The sequence below is a fragment of the Syngnathus typhle genome, linkage group LG2 (genome assembly GCF_033458585.1).
Source record: "Syngnathus typhle isolate RoL2023-S1 ecotype Sweden linkage group LG2, RoL_Styp_1.0, whole genome shotgun sequence".
Lineage (NCBI taxonomy): Eukaryota > Metazoa > Chordata > Actinopteri > Syngnathiformes > Syngnathidae > Syngnathus > Syngnathus typhle.
In genome coordinates, this window is record NC_083739.1 from 10,948,891 (window position 1) to 10,967,341 (window position 18,451).

Genomic DNA, 18,451 nt, shown 5'->3' on the forward strand with positions numbered 1-18,451 from the left:
TTGTGTTTTTGTACTCCTTGTTTAAAATAAACATTCAATCTCTCTTTTTATGCAGCTTTATTTGAAGATGCACTCTTCTCTGCCGACAAATGTGTTATTGCTGACTGAATGCACGGTGACAACAAACAGACAATCATGTTAGACACAAAACATGCTATCTCAGATTACATTACAAAGGACAAATCAATGTTTTCAACGGGTCGATTCAAACATAGACATGGTAGCGATTCAGAAAGACTTAACATGATCAGCGAGTGACTAGCAAATTCATTCAGGAGATAGCAACAAAAGAAAAATGTAGATGTGACCTACAGGCTAGCATACTGGCATAATATAGAAATAGAAACATTGCCGCATGCAATAAGCCTTAAAATGTTCATTTAAAACCCGATGATGGAGGTTTGGTTCCCAGTTTGTTTATCTAGATGTAGCTATTCCTAGAGGATAAAGAATGTATGCCTATAATTGTTGTGATTTGGTTTGTCCACATAGGTTTCTCCACCATTTGTTTTCCAATATCCGTTGCTTCCATATTTATAGCACTGCAACTATCGATGCTATTCATTAGCCTGTCTATTCCATTATGTATCAACATTAAGCTTGCGGTTGTTCCTAGAGTAAAATGTTCTGGATTTATTGAGGACTGATCTGGAACAGTTCCATATCAATTTGCTGCATTAAATAAGGGGGACTGGGTAGTACCTTTGAGGTCATGTATTCATATAAAATAAATAAGTAAAACGCCATAGCTGCAAACAGTGCATGCAATTAAGCTTTTGTTTACATATTTGACACGACAATAAACATGCTGGCTGATTATACAATTTGTTTTTAAAGCTATGCCTGATGTACTATTTAGGATACATAAGTACAATAAGTCATCCATTTGGTAGCAATTCATCAAATAAAATAGATATCTCTTTTCATTTCAGCCAAACAGCAGCAGGCCTTCCCATTAATACCTGAAGACAAAATACAGCATGATTGCACTGTTGTAAAATCAAATCAGCACCACATGCTGTAGGGTACAATATAGGAATACATGGTACCTGTAATAGTTGGGCTTGAAGGGGCCGTTCTTGTTGAGGCCCATATACTTGGCCTGCTCGTCAGAGAGCTCTGTGAGGTGAGCATCAAAGTTGGGAAGATGCAAACTGGCCACGTACTCGTCTGCCGGGAAAGAGGAACATCGTCACAGTGGGGGATATGCCCAATAGTCAAATCCAATTTCACTCTATTTGTATAAAAACTATGATTTGTTTACATGGCCTCTTTTACCTTTTATCTTGACTTTTGCGTTCACGGCATGTACTTTTTCTGACAGTATTATATATGTTGTTTAAATGACATTGTTTTGTGCACCAAGCGCCAGCTCATTCACTGTTCCTTGTCAGGAATCCCCAATATACAGATAAGTGGGAAGTATTAATGGGGGTGATCTATAGTGATTTACAGTGATGATTTAGAATAAACCCAAAACATACAGGATAGGAATGTGTAGATTAATGTTATTATCGGGCCAAATCCTCTTGGCCCTTTTCACTCCACCGTGCAGGAAATGAGAATGGTGCTGCTATTATTAGGACCACTGTTGTCATGTTTGAAAAATAGAAGAATCGGAAAGTCGGAAAACGCAAGCTCTTGCTTGCTACCTGGGATTGGTTAAATTAGGATCCGCACGTGCACATCAAATAAAAGCACAATTTCCCAAATAAAACAACTGAATATTTTACGTTTACTGTGACTTTGTGGTCACTGTGACGGCCGGTCTGAGATTGTTGGTGAGCCTGATGTGGCCATACGTTGCCCACGTATGCAAAATACGATGTATGGGGTACACCATGTTCTGCTTTGTCAAGTGGAGAAAACACATTACCCATTTTCTTGGGCAGGAGATACACATCCTGCTTGTAACGTCCCTCTGGAGCGTTGAACAGCTCGATTAAGGCCAGAGCCTGCAAGCAAACAAATCACATGTGAGAGCGAGAGAGAGTGCTCATAATGTGTTGTGTAGGGAGCCTGAAACATGACATGGGGGGAAAAAATGACTGGCCCCAGTAATTAAACTATACAGGGAAGCCTGGCTGCTATCTTGTGTCATTTATACGTGCTTACAGTACAAAACATCATATGAGCGTCAATGATGCACAGATTTTCACATTTCCCAGCAGGGCACCGTCCTTGTATCTGTAACGTGGACTTAGATGATAATTGTATGCACACTTGAAAGCACAGCGGGCACACCGGGACGGACCTGAGTGGTCGCGGTGATGGACAACACAAAGGTGGGCACTGTGGAGCAGCTCAGATTAAGCAGGCGACCCTAAGAGAGAACACAAACAAACCAAGATGGCCACCACTAACACGATGAGTAGTGCAATCATTCAAAAGCAGTTTTGCCAAAGGTCTGTCACCTCAGCCAGCAGGACAACTCTCTTCCCATCAGGCCAGATGATGTGGTCCACCTGCGAGCGGACCCTCTCCCATGTCAGCTCGTGGCTGCGTAGACTGGCCTGCGTGATCGGAGACAACCGGAGTCAGCGAGGAGGTCTTCAACAAGACAACGCAGGACAGACATGTAATCGTTTGTTACCACGTCAATCTCCGTGTTGGAGTGGCCCATGTTGCACACCACGCAGCCGTTCTTCATGCGATCCAGTTGCTCTCTGGTGACAACGTTCTTGTTGCCTTCGGGACCAAACATTTGATAATAGATTTGGAAGGTTGATTTTTGTTTCATTTTGACTTTTTTTTTTTAATTCAGTTGGTTTCAAATAGTTTTCTGAGTTGGTTTGTTAGTTTTTGGTTTGGAGTGCAAGATATAAAAAACCCTAAATATTGCGCATTGAAGTAAAATAAACTACACTTCCCAAACAACTGTTTAATCTTCTGTACGGCCAGTAATGCTAGATTCCGACCCAAATTGAAATATTACGTCAGCCCACATTTTTTTCACAGGGCATCCATACTGAAGTGGCTTCACGAGGAGAAGAGGAGTAAACAATTTTTTAAAGCAATCTCATTTTTATTTTAATTTGTTAACAAAAATCTTTGGGGTTTTTTCACTTTTAGATTAATTTGCGTTAACAATAATAACTTGCGCGACCAGTCCATTACCTGACATGACAATCTACTCCCCAACAAAAGGTTGTGGGTATTAAACTAAAACTACTAAAAAATGGATCAGGTTTAGTAAATAAAACCAACAAGTTTTACAGACTGTACCACAAAATGTGTACAGGTTAAAATGAGACTCCCACAAAATAAAAAGATGGTTAAATAGTTACCAAAACATTTTGTACAACTTTTTTTTTTCTTCTGCCGTCTTACCAGTGCAAGTGATGACCACATCCATTTGCCGGATCACCTCGCTCAGTTTGACCACTCTGAAGCCGTCCATGCTGATTGGGTGTGATTACACAAACATTCTCAACAACTCAAAAGAAATCTCAGTAATTCCAGGATTTATGAGTGGCTTATACTAAGAGCATGGCTTTGAAAGCAAAGCAGCTAGTTTACAAAAGCACAGTAAGTGTTAGCAAAATAGCAGCTTTTCCGAGCTCTTATGAAACTACTTCTCAAAAAAGCAAAAGTAACTTTAATAGACTTGGAAAATAATCAGGACTCACCACGCCTGCAGGGCGCAGATAGGGTCGATCTCAGTGATGCACACGATTGCTCCGAGGGCTTTCAGAGCTGTGCAGCAGCCTTTGCCCACCTACATCACATACAGAAGCATCTCAAGACATTTGATATGGTGGAAAACTTTTCAGTAAAGGAGGTGTCATTTCTAGACTCTTGCAATCTGCAACAGCTTGGTCTCCATTCCCCTAGAATAGTGCCTTTTTCCCGTTCACCGTACTGAATTTTATTAATGAAAGTCATAATCATTCTAATTAAAGGAACTGTAGCAATATACAGAGATGCATCTGTAAAACACATTATAATCATTTCCTAATAATAAATCACCTCTCCATAACCGCACACCACCACTTGTTTGCCGCCAAACATGATGTCCGTGGTTCTCTTCAAGCTAAAAAAAAAAAAGAGTGAATTACAATGAATTTATTAGACGGACAGACGGTCCATTCACACTCACCCGTCCAGGATGGATTCACGGCAGCAGTAGAGGTTGTCAAACTTCTGCTTGGTGACCGAGTCATTCACGTTCATCGCCGGGACACACAGCTTGCCGGCTTTGGACAGTTGGTAGAGTCTGCACCATGGCCACACAATGAAAAATCTACAGCAGTGGTTCTCCTTCCAAATGTTGTCGCAAGTGGTCTGATATGATCGTGCGAAGTGGCAACCTTCACAATAGGTGTTTGAGCCATTAAATTTTCAAATGATGTTCACTTCTATTCTCACCGATGAACACCGGTGACGCTCTCCTCGACGATGCCCCGCACTTTCTTGAACACGCTGGGGTACTTCTTGTAAACCCAGTGTGTCAAGTCTCCGCCATCGTCCAAAATCTGGAAAATAACAATGGGACTTGAAGGTCTCCTCGCTGCACCGAGCCACACCATACCATGCGGTACCATATTGGCTTGCCAGCCCTCCAAGTTGACGCAGCGGTCGATGCACCACCAGAAGTCATCCTCGGTCTCACCCTTCCAGGCAAACACGGGCACTCCTGCAGGAGGTAACATGCCAAGAGGATCAAGACCAATGACATTGGATGGTTTAGCACACCAAAATATTATAGTCAAGCTCCAAGCACACAGATATGTGTACCATAAACTCCAAGTGTTTGTCAAACTAATAATACTAAGTGTGGGTTCATTTCCGATGGAGTGTGGGAACATCTGCTTGAACATCGGGTGCCTCACCTGTCTCGGCCAGAGCAGCAGCCACCTCGTTCTGGGTGGAGTAGATGTTGCATGCGGTCCAGCGACACTGAGCCCCCAGAGCCACCAGGGTCTCGATCAGCACCTGACAGGCGATCACGATAAACAAAATTACAAACACACTGGTGAAGATGCCGAGAAAGTCAGCGACCTACCGCCGTCTGAGCCGTGATGTGGGTACAGCCCACCACTTTGGCCCCCGCCAGAGGCTTCTCACCCTGCGCTCTCTTCCTCAGGGAAATGAGGGCCGACATATCTGGAGGAAGCAAAAATATGGATTGGATGCCAGTCATGATGTGAGTTAAGGTGAAACATCCCCAATATGTTTGTTTAAATTTAAAACTGAGATAAAAATCTGCAAGAATCGACCTTGTGTGTGTGTCGGGGGTGCGGGCGGTTCATTACCTCGTCTTATGTTGGAGTAAGTTAATGGGCCCAATAATTTAAAAAATATATAATGAATGAAAAAAAAAATTGGGGGGGCTGATGTAAAGACATTACAATTACAGCCAGAACATTTGTTTTAAGATACTTTGGCGAATAGTAGTATTTGTTCAACTTTAATATGTATAAGATCAGGGGATGCTTTGAGAATAATTGTCAATTTGTTATGTATATGTGAAGCCCTTTGAGACTGCTTGTGATTCAGGGCTATAGAAATAAACCTGACTTGAATACAGAAAGAAAAATCAGTCCCCGCCCCAGGTCCCTATTTTTGAAACTAATACATCAGCTGATTAATCTTAACAAGGAATCAAAGTACCCAGTGGAAAACAGAATACAAAGGGCACACAGGAAGGCCAGAACCAACATTCAAACCAATCGTGACGGAAATGAGCTCATCACTCCACTAGCACAGGTTTTAATTGATCGTATTCTTTTCAATCATTTTTGTCATTTGCAATCACACCATTCTTTTAAAAAAAGAGCAATAATTGCCAAAAGTACCTTGTTCGGCAATTTCAATCTCACGGCGGCCAAATTCGGCCTGTTTGATGTTCTTCACGCAGAAGTCGCTGCTGCCCTGAGTGTTGACCTGAGCTTTGTCTCTTGGGGATGTTTCATCATCAGAGCTGTCAGTGTAGGACGCAGCTAGCAAAAGAAGAAAACAAGAAGAAGCCAAATCATAAATAGCACATGCGCCATACCTTAACACTACAGATATGGAAGAGGAGCGATGCAAAGTTGCTAAGTTGAAATGGTACCTGAGCTGTAGCTGTCTGTGGACGACTGCGAGATGGAGCGAGAGAGGGAGCGGCGGCCAGCTTTGGTCGGGTATTTGCTGAACTCCTGTTTATCCTCTGCATTGGCAAACTGGATCTACAGGGGAGAGCGAAAAAAACACAACAAAATTGCCAATTTACTTTTTCACAATAGACTCCGATGGTCTCCAAGAGGTTTTGTTCATAGTCAGTCATAGAGTGTCAGTTCCATGTCCTGTTTTTGTTCTCACAGCTATGGAGAATTTGTCTTGAAAGTGAACCAAAAAACAGTATTACGGCAAATGAATACAAACCTCCAGATTGTTTGTTGAGCCTTTTAATTCTTAAAACATTTGCAAGGATAAGCCTGTTCGCTTGCGGACATATCCAGAGGACTTGAGCGATGACTTTCTTCAACTCTTTTCATTCACTGTGGAATGTTGTCAAATTTCCTCTTTATTTTCGATGTCCATAGAATGTGTTTGCACTAAAAACCAACATGCAGGTCAGTGGAGTTGACACAACACAAGACGCATAAATCCGGGAGCACATCAGTGACAAGGGCTTGTACTTTGACAAACTCTTTCAAAGAAATTAGCTCAAATGGGACCCAATTCTGAGTTCTATCAGTAGTTCTCACGAGAAAGTTAAAAAAAAAAATCTGCTTTTGAACCCCATCGACAAGGAATTGTGCGGATGTGTCTATCATAACAGGACATATCAAAAAGTCTTGAGGACCTATGCTTGAAAGTGACACGGAGGTCGACCATTTTGGTTTGAAGGAGCCATTTTGGGTGAATTTTCATATTTTGATAGACTCCAACTGGGGACTTATTAAGTGGAAACAGTCCGTATCCCACTGAGCAGGTGAGATTCGCAACGAATTGTTTTTGTAACGCTTGATCCTAACTGTAAATGAAGAATTTCTTCCCGAGATGGGCAGACAGTGGCGGAGAAACGTCCCTCTCAATCCCAAAGTCAAGAGGTAAGCACAAATTTCCCTCATGCTTTTAGTAATGTCCTTCAACTTCAAGATTACTAATTGTTTTTGCCACTTGTATGTATTTTACATCTTGCACACTGAAGCTAAAAGCACTGAGTTAGCGGAGATAAATAAGTAGCCGTGCAACTAAGAACAAACAAATGTAAATGCAAGTCGGTAATGCGGAAAATATCTCGTGTGTGTGAAAAAATGTTTTTAGGATAATGTACATATTTCCATGTCTAATGGATTCAGCAGCAGTTGGTAAATGTCCATGATGTGCACCTGAATAGCACAATGTTCATATATTTTTGGTAAATGTTAAAACTGTAAATAATTTGATACTTGGAAAGACACTGTTTTTGCCATCATAATTGCTTTTCCAGAATGTTTTTCGTTTGTTTTATGAGAAGTAAGTATTGTTTAGATATTTAAGTTGTCATATAAGCAAATAAATATTGGTGTCAAAGTTGAAGTTGAAATAAATATTATAACAAAACTCTCCGTTTCAGTTAAATTTAGCAATATTCTGCTGCCTCAAGAATGACAAATGGTAGAAATACATTTTCCGATGAAAGAAGACAGTCTAATCTATCCTTTGGTAGGTTCCATGTTTATGTTTCGATCTGCCAGAACTGTGTGAGAACAAATCAAGTCTGGGTCTTGGGGACGAAATGTGTGTGATGAATTTGGGTTGTTAGCGGTCACTCACCCTTTCTCTGTGCGCCATCTCTGCCTGTTCCCTGCCTCTGCGTCCTCCGTGTGACATTTCAACACCTGGTGGAGCCAGTGATACTAACTCGGGGAAACCCTCCCAGAAAAGCTGGGTGGGAGGCACCCTTCACCTGTCATCCTTATTTCCAATGGCCAAGGGAAAGAGGCGGACACAGGGAGCGGTAAAGACAGCGAGGTAAAGAGAGAGACAGAGATAAAGAAAGAGAGAAATAAAGACAGCAACGGTGAGACAGAGGGAAGGAATAAGCGAGGGAGAGCGAGGGAAAGAGAGCATTTTGTCACCCTTTTTTGTTTCTTCCTCCCTTCTTCTTTCTTTTCTTTTTTCATTCATCCCTCCCACGCTTCCTTATTGGATCAAATGATTCATTTTTTCCTTCACCTCTTACTCTTTTCATCCCTTTTGTTGTTTTCTTAGTGATCACTACTGCGCAAGTGGCAGACTTAAACTGGCTCGGCTTGGTCCTTCTGTCGGGCCGTGTTAGCGACTTACTCACCCAGATGTCACCCAACAGACGGTCTTACATCAACACATTGTCCATTTGTCCAGGTCTTCAAATAAAAGCCTTGACGCTTAGGAGTCACGATGCACAAAACAGCACCTCTGATGATACGACACAAGCATATCCGAACTTGTAATCGGCATAAAATCGGAGATAGGGAGGAGTATTTGGTTTGTCTGCTTTAGACTGTAATCATTTATTGCAAATTATTTTGCATTCCTCCAAGCAGTAACTTGGACCCCCCATGAGGGTCCGAGGACCCCAGTTTGAGAACCATTAGGATAACATGTTCTGCTCACCTGCCAGGCAATAAGAACAACATGTGGACTGTGTTCCGATAGAAAAACATATTGGATGTTTGGAATGCTGCAGAGAGCTTATGACAACAAAGCATTTTGTTATGAATACACACCAGAGGCTCAAGTCCAACTGAACCGGCACCCGCTGCCTGGAGAAAAACAATGAATGTGCGAGTACATATATGCTTCAAGGGGACTTATTTGACTATTTTTGTATATTTCAAGGCCTTTCCACAAAACGCTGTCTGATACCGACCAAGTACTGTAAAGCAGGAATGAAACTGGGGTGTTTTTAACCAATGTTTTAATCAAGTTGTCCAACTTTGTGTTGTGTGTTTATATGTGTGTGTGTGCGTGTGTGTGTGAGACAGAGAGAGAGAGAGAGCGAGAGACAGAGACAGAGAGCGAGACAGAGAGCGAGACAGAGAGAGACAGAGAGAGAGAGAGACAGAGAGAGTCAGTGACCTTCTGTCTTCATCTCATGGAGCCGTTACACAACATACCCTGCTTGGAATGACAATATTGGTTCATGCACCATCAATTGAAAACCCTACTGTTAATACTGCAACACAAATTGACTTATTAATATTTACAAAACATATCTGCTGGCCTCTTCTTTTTTTCCCCTTTCTTATTTGTTCCTATATTTATTTGGAGTTGTTTTTTATTTGCATAAACTTTGATTTACAAAGTTTATTACATTCGACACCAGGCTTGTAATCTCACATTTTCCCTATTGGAATGAATTGAAATGCCACGCAGCAGTACAATAGTATTGGTGTCCCTGCACATCTGCCTCACAGTTTGGCAAATCTGGCCCACCGCATCATTTTGTCGCTCGCAAAAGCAAATTGTATGTACCGACGTAATGTTCCTTGCTATAATATAATGAAATTATTACGATCTAATTTATGATTTACAGACTTATGTTTACACCACGTTTGTTTGGTAGAATTTTGAAAGTTGTGTGGTGGATCACATTCATGTATTATAAATTTCATCACAATACAGATTAATTTATTCATCCTTTCAAATTAATTAATGGTTCATGTATTTATTTCAACAGAAACATAAGAGAGAAAAAAAGTATTGTATATAGATTTAGAGTAATGCACGTATGTATATAGAGTAATTTATTGCTTGTGTTTGTTAAATTATACATAAATATATATACTATATATGAGAAGAACTTGAAAAATAATATGTGCATTATAATCGCAATCAAGGTGGAAAAAAGATTATATTTTGAAAATCGTTCAGTAGTCACCAAAAAGCCTTGCCGCTCACGGTCACACTTGTGAACACGGTGTTCTTTAATGAAGCTAACAGGCTAACGCGTTTTTGAACTGTGGGAGGAAGACCCCCCACGTAGGGAGAACACGCAAACACGACCCCCCATCCCCAAACGTGCAAACCACTCGTTCCACGGATTCCTCGTAGCTCCCCATATGATGTTAGCATCATATAACTCTACTGCGGCAGTATCAACCCGGCCAGGATACGGTCTGCCCCCCTCATGATGCGGCGGTGGCGGCGCCTCCTCCTCCCTGGCTGATGTCAGGTCGCAGCGTCCTTACCTTTTTGACGGACTTGAGTGTAGGAACGGCGGTGAAGGCGGCAGAGGGCATCTCCCCGACGTTCATATTCACGTCGCTGCTGTTCTTGCTCACAGTCAAGGCCGAGTATTTCTCCGCCACGTTCTCGGTCTCCTTGACGTACTTGGTGCCTTGTTTGACCTCCACCATTCCGTCGGACGCCGTTGAGTCGCTCATCTCATGTGCCGAGTATGGTGTCCCGTTTCGGGGAGCAGGGGCTGAGCTGTTGAGGTTACCGAAAGGAGGAAGAAGCGCGGTCGTGTGGGCCCACCTCAAAATAACAATTTAACTTTGTAGGTTAATATTAAGCTGTTTTGTGTCTTAGCGACTTTGTTTGATGACACTTCCTCGGTTCGAGTGGAGGCTGCGATCGCATCGGTGCGCAGGCAGGCTGATCTCCGCGGGGAGGAAGGGGCGATGCGAAGGAGCGAGTGGGTCACCTGAGCTCTCGGCACGGGATGGGTGGGGGTGTTTGGCTCCATCGGCTCTGCGGAGGAAAGCGGGGCAGTCAAACTAACGACAATAATGTTGTTATTGCCCGGCTTTGTACAATTGTACTTGTGCGACAGTCGTACATTGTGTTTCCATGGTTACACAATCGATGATCAACCCCCCCCCCCCCCCCTGAAGACCGGTAATAGTCCCGCCTTCTACGCCATGATTGGTCAATTGTGAGACGGCCGGACTACCTGAGCTTCTGCGAAGTGTGGGGGTGAGCGCTCCATCGGCTCTGCGTTGGGGCCTTAATTCAACAAAATTTGGAACTAATTATAACTATTTTAAACCATTATTGTTTGACTGGGAGTTGCTTGGAACGCCAGTTACTGTGTTTTGCATCAGTTCCCCAAGATAAAAGTCCCGTAATTCTACTGACCTTAGTGCCCTCACCACAGTGATGGTGAACCAGAGGTGATTGTGAACTTCAAGTTGAATAATCACAACTGCAAACATAATACAGAAAATAGGCTAATGTGCCTTTGAGAAAAAAGCCATAAATAGCACCTGTAAAAGATTTTGCACAACAGTACAAGGAACCACATGTGACTGACTGCTGTTTAATTAAATAGGCATTCAATCAATTATTTTTTATAAACTGTTTATGTAAAAAAGACAACATTGCTTCATTTAATGAATAAAAATATACAAGTCAAACACGTGTGAATAGAACGTTTTCCCTATAAACAAAAATCCTAACAACATTGTATACAATGTCCCAAAAAGCTGGCAAGCTAACGTACAGTAGGGGAGGGAAACATGATTAATATACAATATTTTCACAAATGTTTGTTGGGGGTGTGAGGGAAGACTCAAAACAAAGGAAAATCAGAACATGCATTAACAAGTTCAAACAAAACAAAAAAAAGGCTGTACCAGTTAAACGTCATGACTCATTCATTATCAGCATTGAACGAAGTAGACTTGGTGTAACCATGACTTATTCTGGGTGGGAAATAAATAGTAGGTGCTAAGTGTTTGGCCAAAGAAAGCATTTCATCTTAAAAGAATAGTTTTACAAACGACAAGACGGTGTAGCCATAACTTTTGTCAGGGAGAATATTGCAGTGCGAAATATAAGAAGGGAGATATTTTTTTCAACTACACACGCACGCACAAAAAGAGAATGAGAAGTTCCAGAAAAGAGGGCAGCTACTGCTGCTGGCCTGTTAGCCGGTAGCTCAGAGTGACAAATAAGACGAGCTGGTAAACAGGATGAAGGGTCAACCTGAGTCATGCTACGACACTCTGATCATCTGAGCCACCGTCTCGTCGGCTGCCGCCTGTGCCACTTCCTGCTGTTGCTGTGAAGAGAAACCTGGGTTATTTATAGCACAATGAGACCAAAATAGAAACAAGGCCCCCCCACACCCTTTGACGATGATGTTATGCAATAAAAATAACATCAGCCACTTATGTTTACGAAATATATATATTTTTTCGTTTAACTGACACCGGTCGTGTAGTTGCCGTTCTGGCAAAAGTTTGAGCTCTGTTAAGTAAGGTACTAGTACTTTTACTCAAGTGCCATTGGTGTATAAAGTGTTTTGATTGTGATGTCTTTGAATAATTTAGAAAACTAGTTTGCAAGTTACATCAGATCTTCCATTTTAAGTGTCAAATGAGCACATCAGTCCCCTTAAATCTAAATCTGCACAATACAATTTATGGCAGTAGATAAGGTGACGAGAATAATCAATTGCCCTGCCTTGGTCAAAGGACATGCAGGGTTTGTTCATCTGCTGGCATCCAGAAATACGTGTAACGTCATGGTGAAAAGGTCTACCGTAGACACGCTGTGATTGACCGGCACCCAAATCACGAGCACGCATTCATTCCGGCCACAGTCAACCATGATTGACCCCAGCTTCGACGCTGCAGAAACCAAAAGGCTGGAAGCTTTTTACCTGTGCCAATGCCAGGGCCATTTCTTCCTTTTCCTTGGGTGAGAAGAACCGCCCTCCGTCGCCTCGTTTACGCTGCATAGCGTGACGGTGGCGAGACTCGTGCAGGTATTTCTGAGAGTAAAAACAAGAGCTTGCATTGGATTTTCTAACCGACGCCGCCTAACCAGCATGATGACAAACGAGCCTTACCCTCCTCTCTTTGGGGATCTTGCCCTCAGCCTCCAGCTTGGCGCGGGCCTGCCTTCGCTTTAGGATGCGGTGGTACTGCTTGGCGTTCACATAGAGGGGCTCCTCCTCCAGCATCTCGGCGCCTGGCAGAGGAATCCGTTGCATTGTGGGCACTGTGCCACCTCCGGGCACCATCTGGTCAAGAACGTTAAAAGAAGGGTTCAATTATATTCTTCTAAGGGTACAATTATATTCTTCAATTTGGAAAATGTTGCAGTACTTCATTTTGGTCCTAACGCATCGATTGACTTATTTAGATTGGGGAAGCAAAAAAAATAATAATTACACCTCCAAGCAGTGTTTATGATTAATTGATAACAAACACAAACGCAATAAAGATGCTGGGTACCTCAACATTGGGTCTTACCATGACCATTCCACCTGCATTGACCATGTTGCCAGAGACGGGCAGGGTGACGGTCACAGTGCCTTGGCTATTGGTGGTGTTGGTGTTGGCACCTCCTGCCTGTACTATCTGGGCACCCGCCAAGCTGGCGGCGGGAATTGTGATCATTCCTAACAAACACACACCCTCCTTTTAGAAAACTTACAAGCACAGGGCAAATAAAGAATTAACCTTTTTGCATCTCAATTTACGTGTAGCTGTATATCGAATCAATATTCCCCATTAGGTGTTGGAATGCCGATAATTAATCCAGCCCCCCCAAAACAGTTTTTATGGTTACGAGAGTCACCCAAAAGGTATTTTACTAAAATTAATAAACAAGAATCTAAAGACAAAGTGTTTTTACAAACTACCGTGCATGTGTGTGTTTTTATGGCCGAGTGAATTTCCCAAGTCACCTGTTTACATGAGACGTAATCTATTTTCGTCTGGTGCTTACATAGTGTGCCACTACATTTAATCAGAAGAGCCATTGTGAAGTATGAAGATGACACAGAAATATATGTACCAGTAACACAACACCAAGTAGTATCCCCGTAATTTACAGAAAAGCATTTAAAAAAAAATTGCACTACGATTGGCTAGTGTCTGTTATGTGCCTCTGTTTACCCTGCTGTAGCACAGTTCCATCTGCATTGACTGGCTGGTAGACAATAGTCTGTCCATCAGCTGTCTGAGCCACTTGTTGACCTTGCACACTGATCTGCTGACCCTGCAGGGAAAATACATTTAACAGATTTTATTCAGCACACTGGACAAATGGTAAGCAATGTTTCCTCACAGATTCATAGAACTAAGGTACTCGGTTTGAATCAAGACTAGCATGTGAAGTTCTTTTGAGTCTATATAAATACATTTTACTTGACTTTTGACTTTAGTGATTTCAACCAGAATTTTCTTAGTGGCATGTAAGTATACTGTAATTCTTGATCCTTACCGGAATGTTAATACAAGAATGCTAAAAGTTAGTGGTAAAAATGTGTCATAAATCTCTTACACTTTGTTGGCCAATATTTAACACCTGGTTCTGTCCAGCGGTGATGGCCGTCTGGGGTTGCTGGATGATGATCTGCTGAGGCTGGCCCTGCTGACCCTGGAGCTGCAGAGTTTGACCACCTTGCAGCTGGATCTGGCCAGGCTGCACCAATTGAATCTACAAACACACACTACATCAGTGCACAGAATGCAAACGCACATCCCCATGTGAGTTCCTTGCCTAACCTGTTGCAATCCCTGAGCCCCAGACACAGGAACCTGCATAATGGTCTGACCCTGGCCCCCTGACATGGCCTGCACCATGATGGGCTGTCCGGATGACGTGATGAGCTGCCCGCCGCTCACCTGGACCATCAGAGGCTGCCCCTGCACCTGCATGTGAGGACCACCATTGTCACAGCAGCACAGCAAGCTTTACTGACTTCACATGGAGGACAGACTCTTTTCGTCTTCTAGCCTGAGAATTATTTGATGTACAGTCAGCCCTCGCCAATTGCGTCACCTCCAGACAAACATAGCTAGGGTTGTAAAATTGTATGGAAATTTACCTGAGACTACACTTCTAAATTTTTTGCTCGTTGCGGTGCATCTCGGCCCCTAACCTCTGCCAATAGCGAGGGTTGACTGTTTGGCAAACACTCAGGAGCAACAATAACTTGACAGGCAAAAGACACATAAAAAAAAGGAGTGTACAAGCTAGTAGCAAATACAGATGAAATGCTAAAAACAAAAAAATGTCCCATAGCAATGAGTGAGAAAAACTATCATGATATTAATATCGACACTACGTTGAAAAAAATTATGATAGACTGTCCTTGCCCACCTGCAAGTGCAAAACATAATTTTACTTCACTCACTCGTTACAGATCACAGTAATGCAAATCAAGCAGAATACAGTACGAGTTTGTGTTTATAAACTCTCGACCTTGCCACTCAGAACATTTGAACTACAACTAGAAAACAAAAAGTGAAAAACTCAATGAAAGTTCCTGCTGTGTGGACTATGGCAATGAATTCATGCAATTCACTTGAGATCACGTGGAACCAAAAACACTTTGTAGATGTTTTCAACATCAGAAAACGAGTCATGGCACAACGTGACAGCACAGGAAAACGCCACATGAGACGCTGTGCTGAGTGAGGAAGGAGCATGCAGTGAATTCAGACAGCTGGGAGACGCATGCCGTGGGTCAGATGCTTCATGAAAATACACGCAATCTGCCCCGACTGTTGTATGCAAACGCATAGGGCTCCAAATTTCCTGCTTGGCATTTTAGACCAATTTTAGCTCTTCTCATAAAAAAAAAAAAAAAACCTAACATTTTTTGGCTAACCTTTTTATTGCCAAAAAAGAAAAGTCGACGATTATTTTTACGATTTTTCTCAGAATTAGTACCATAAAATCTTAACGCTCAGGCCTGAATATTTTTTAATTGAAAATAAGCATTACGACCTTTTTTCTTGAAAGAACATGCAAGGGATTCATTCACGTCACTCTTTGGGGGTAAAAGTTGATCCTCATAACATTCAAAATGGTGGCGGGAGAGACGATACATTTATTCAGTAGTGTTAGTTTAAAATGAAACCCCAGCAGCGGATAGCCCTGAAGGCATGAATTTTTCAAAAGAAAATGTTTTTTTCTCTGCTCTTCACCAATTGGTGCATGGTCTGTTTGACTGTGACCAGACTCAAAATCCCAAAAATGAAAACACACCCATTTTTGCACTACACGGCCCCAAACACGCTAGACTCGACTTGTGAGTGACGTTACGGCAATGACGTTATAGGCGCCAGCTGACCGAAAATAGGACTCTTAAACTTCCGGATGTATTTATTATTATTATGGTCATAAGATCCCAAACAGCAAATATGGAGTCATATGTGAGGCATACGCCACCGACACAGGGTGGCCAAGACACCACTACCTGGAGTGTCTGCACCTGCTGGCCCGAGGCTGTCACCACAGGCGCCTCCGTTTGCAGCTGCACAGCGGTCACTGTGCCCTGGGCCTGCGGGCAAGTCACCACAAGGCAACTTCATTTTTTTTTTTTTTTTTTAAACAACACAGTAGAGCTGCCTTCAAGTTGGAACGGCCCCCCAAAAAAGGACAATCTGGATTCTATTTTGCTTTTCACAACACTTTTAAGAAAGGATGACAATGGATACAAAATATCCATAGCTGGATCTGCAACAGTTTTGTGCGCATTGTGTTAACATTGAAAATGTTCTATTTTATACTTGGGTGAAGTTTCATGCATTGTTTTTAGTTGTATACCGAAGCCATTTGGATTTCAGATCCAAAAATTAATGTAAGAAAAAAGTTTAGACGTGCAACTTTTTTTTTAAGTGATCTGCTTTTCAAGTAGCCAAAAGTATTGGAACTGATATTGTTAAATGAACTTCAAGTGAATAACATAATACTTGGTGGCATTACCTTCACGTGCAATAACTATACCAAGCCATCAAGTCAGACTTGACTATTTCTCTTATCGCTTGTAATATACTCCACCTGATAGGGTTCATCTTTAAAACAGAAAGTATCATAACAGCAACAATGATATGACTGTCAGCACCAAATGAAAGGCCCATTCAAAGACATTAGAATATTTTAAACTCACCCAGAAAAAAACACAACAGTGTATTAAACATTAATAACCAAATATATAATAGTCAAACATCTACACAAAGTGGGATTTCTAATTGCTAAAAGTTGCCATACAAGAAAAATGACAAGGATAAAATCATGTTTGCTTCTTTGAAATCAATTTCAGCTCCATGGTCACATATGTTTCATAATCAAATCACGAGGCTCCCATTCTGCACGTTTTCCCAGTACATGTGGTTGTGTTGTGGTGGTGTGAGTTCCCCTAGAGACAAGAGCAATGGATAACTCACCTGCTGTTGGATCTGTCCATTGGCAGTCTGCACTACAATCTGCTCTCCAGTCGCCGTGGTGGCAGCCGTGTACTGCTCCATAGCCGCTTAACCAACAAGCCGTTCTTCAACAGAAACACACACAGTCAGGGAGATCGAACAGTATTTAACGCAGCCACAGGATTATTCATTGCATTTCATTTTTGTCACTTTTGATTTATTATACACATGGGCAGTGGGCGATACGAGCTTATTATACAATACAATCAGACTTTATTAATATAGCACATTTCATAACAGCTGCAGCAGTAACAAAGCGCTTCAAATATGGCAATGGGATAACCACAATGACAGTGAAAACAGTCAATTGAAACAGAAATTAATACATGATAGCAGAACAATACCCAAAGGTTTTCAGGTCTTTGAGTAATGTATCCATATCTGAGTACCTGCATATGCCATTTAGCCAACAGTAGGAAATTAATAATACATAGTTGTGTTTACAGATGGGTAGTCACTGAAGTCAAACTATATATTTTCAAAACAAGGGGGAAAATGTGGCTTAATTACAGTAAAATTATAATATAAATTCCACAATTTTGGCAAAAACATTTTTAAGTCAAAACAAACGGAAAACGTGTGCATACCAAGGAGATTCTTATAAAAAGAGAAAACAGTACCAATTCGTCATTTTGCAAATTATTATTTATTTATTTTGAATGTTATTTTGATAGCGGGGCGACATGGTGCCTTGGCTAACTCAACAAGAGGGTGGGGGAGTAAATAACGCTAATATTGGGGCCTGGTTGACGAGCTATTTGAAGGAGTTTGATCACGAGGGTGGACTATAAGTCAGTTGCATTAGTCCGCTATATTCGGCTGGAAGTCGTTCAAGGGTGGCGAACGAAGCCATTCCCCACCGTTCCTTTGTTTGCACTAGCAAGCTAAATAGTTAGCTTGCCCGACCGAAGCACGAAACGATCGTGTCCCGCGAATTTGGACACAGGCCCCAAAACGTACGACCGTCATTCGATTTTTGTGCACTTAGTCGGGTTAGTCATTTGGTTGGTCCGCGGCAAACCAATCCGTGCTGACAGTTACCCAATGCCTTCAATCGGCTCTCCCTTACCGTGTGCTCGCCGCTGTCCGGTTTCCCTCTGATTGGCTCCAGTACAGCTTGCTAAAGCCCAATCAACAAAGTGAGCGAACAAAATGGCCGCAAATGAAGCAACCCCGCACGGGGGGAGGGAGGGAGAGTGGAGGGAGATGGGAGGGAGGAGAAAAATGGGAGGGATTTCTGCAGTGCCCTGAGCGCCCGGAAGACGTCGCAATTGGCGAACAAGAGTATTTCTGTCGCGTTGGGAATTCTCTTTACTCCAATG

General features: G+C 42.2%; 2 protein-coding genes across 6 annotated transcripts; both read right to left on the reverse strand.

Moving 5' to 3' along the window:
• Nucleotides 1–40: 40 nt before the first annotated feature.
• Nucleotides 41–10,528, reverse strand: ahcyl1 (adenosylhomocysteinase-like 1). Of its 2 annotated transcripts, none has more exons than XM_061302072.1 (17): nt 10,146–10,528; nt 6,056–6,170; nt 5,799–5,942; nt 5,006–5,106; nt 4,833–4,935; nt 4,542–4,636; nt 4,369–4,475; nt 4,100–4,216; nt 3,970–4,033; nt 3,630–3,718; nt 3,331–3,401; nt 2,594–2,688; nt 2,415–2,513; nt 2,255–2,323; nt 1,877–1,955; nt 1,050–1,170; nt 41–962 (listed from the first exon to the last, which is right to left on the reverse strand). In XM_061302072.1, the coding sequence occupies exons 1-17, from the start codon at nt 10,338–10,340 to the stop codon at nt 956–958; spliced, it is 1,671 nt and encodes a 556-aa protein (XP_061158056.1). In that variant the 5' UTR covers nt 10,341–10,528; the 3' UTR covers nt 41–955. The 2 variants fall into 2 exon arrangements, with proteins under 2 accessions (XP_061158056.1, XP_061158064.1); XM_061302080.1 differs by lacking the exon at nt 10,146–10,528 and adding an exon at nt 7,747–7,907.
• A 714-nt stretch (nt 10,529–11,242) lies between these two features.
• nfyal (nuclear transcription factor Y, alpha, like) lies at nt 11,243–18,331 on the reverse strand. Of its 4 annotated transcripts, none has more exons than XM_061302556.1 (9): nt 18,199–18,331; nt 17,091–17,194; nt 14,421–14,567; nt 14,221–14,352; nt 13,809–13,911; nt 13,161–13,309; nt 12,755–12,928; nt 12,566–12,676; nt 11,243–11,962 (listed from the first exon to the last, which is right to left on the reverse strand). In XM_061302556.1, the coding sequence occupies exons 2-9, from the start codon at nt 17,169–17,171 to the stop codon at nt 11,897–11,899; spliced, it is 963 nt and encodes a 320-aa protein (XP_061158540.1). In that variant the 5' UTR covers nt 17,172–17,194; nt 18,199–18,331; the 3' UTR covers nt 11,243–11,896. The 4 variants fall into 4 exon arrangements, with proteins under 4 accessions (XP_061158540.1, XP_061158529.1, XP_061158521.1 ...); XM_061302545.1 differs by having other exon boundaries at nt 13,143–13,309; XM_061302537.1 differs by having other exon boundaries at nt 14,197–14,352.
• Nucleotides 18,332–18,451: the final 120 nt, after the last annotated feature.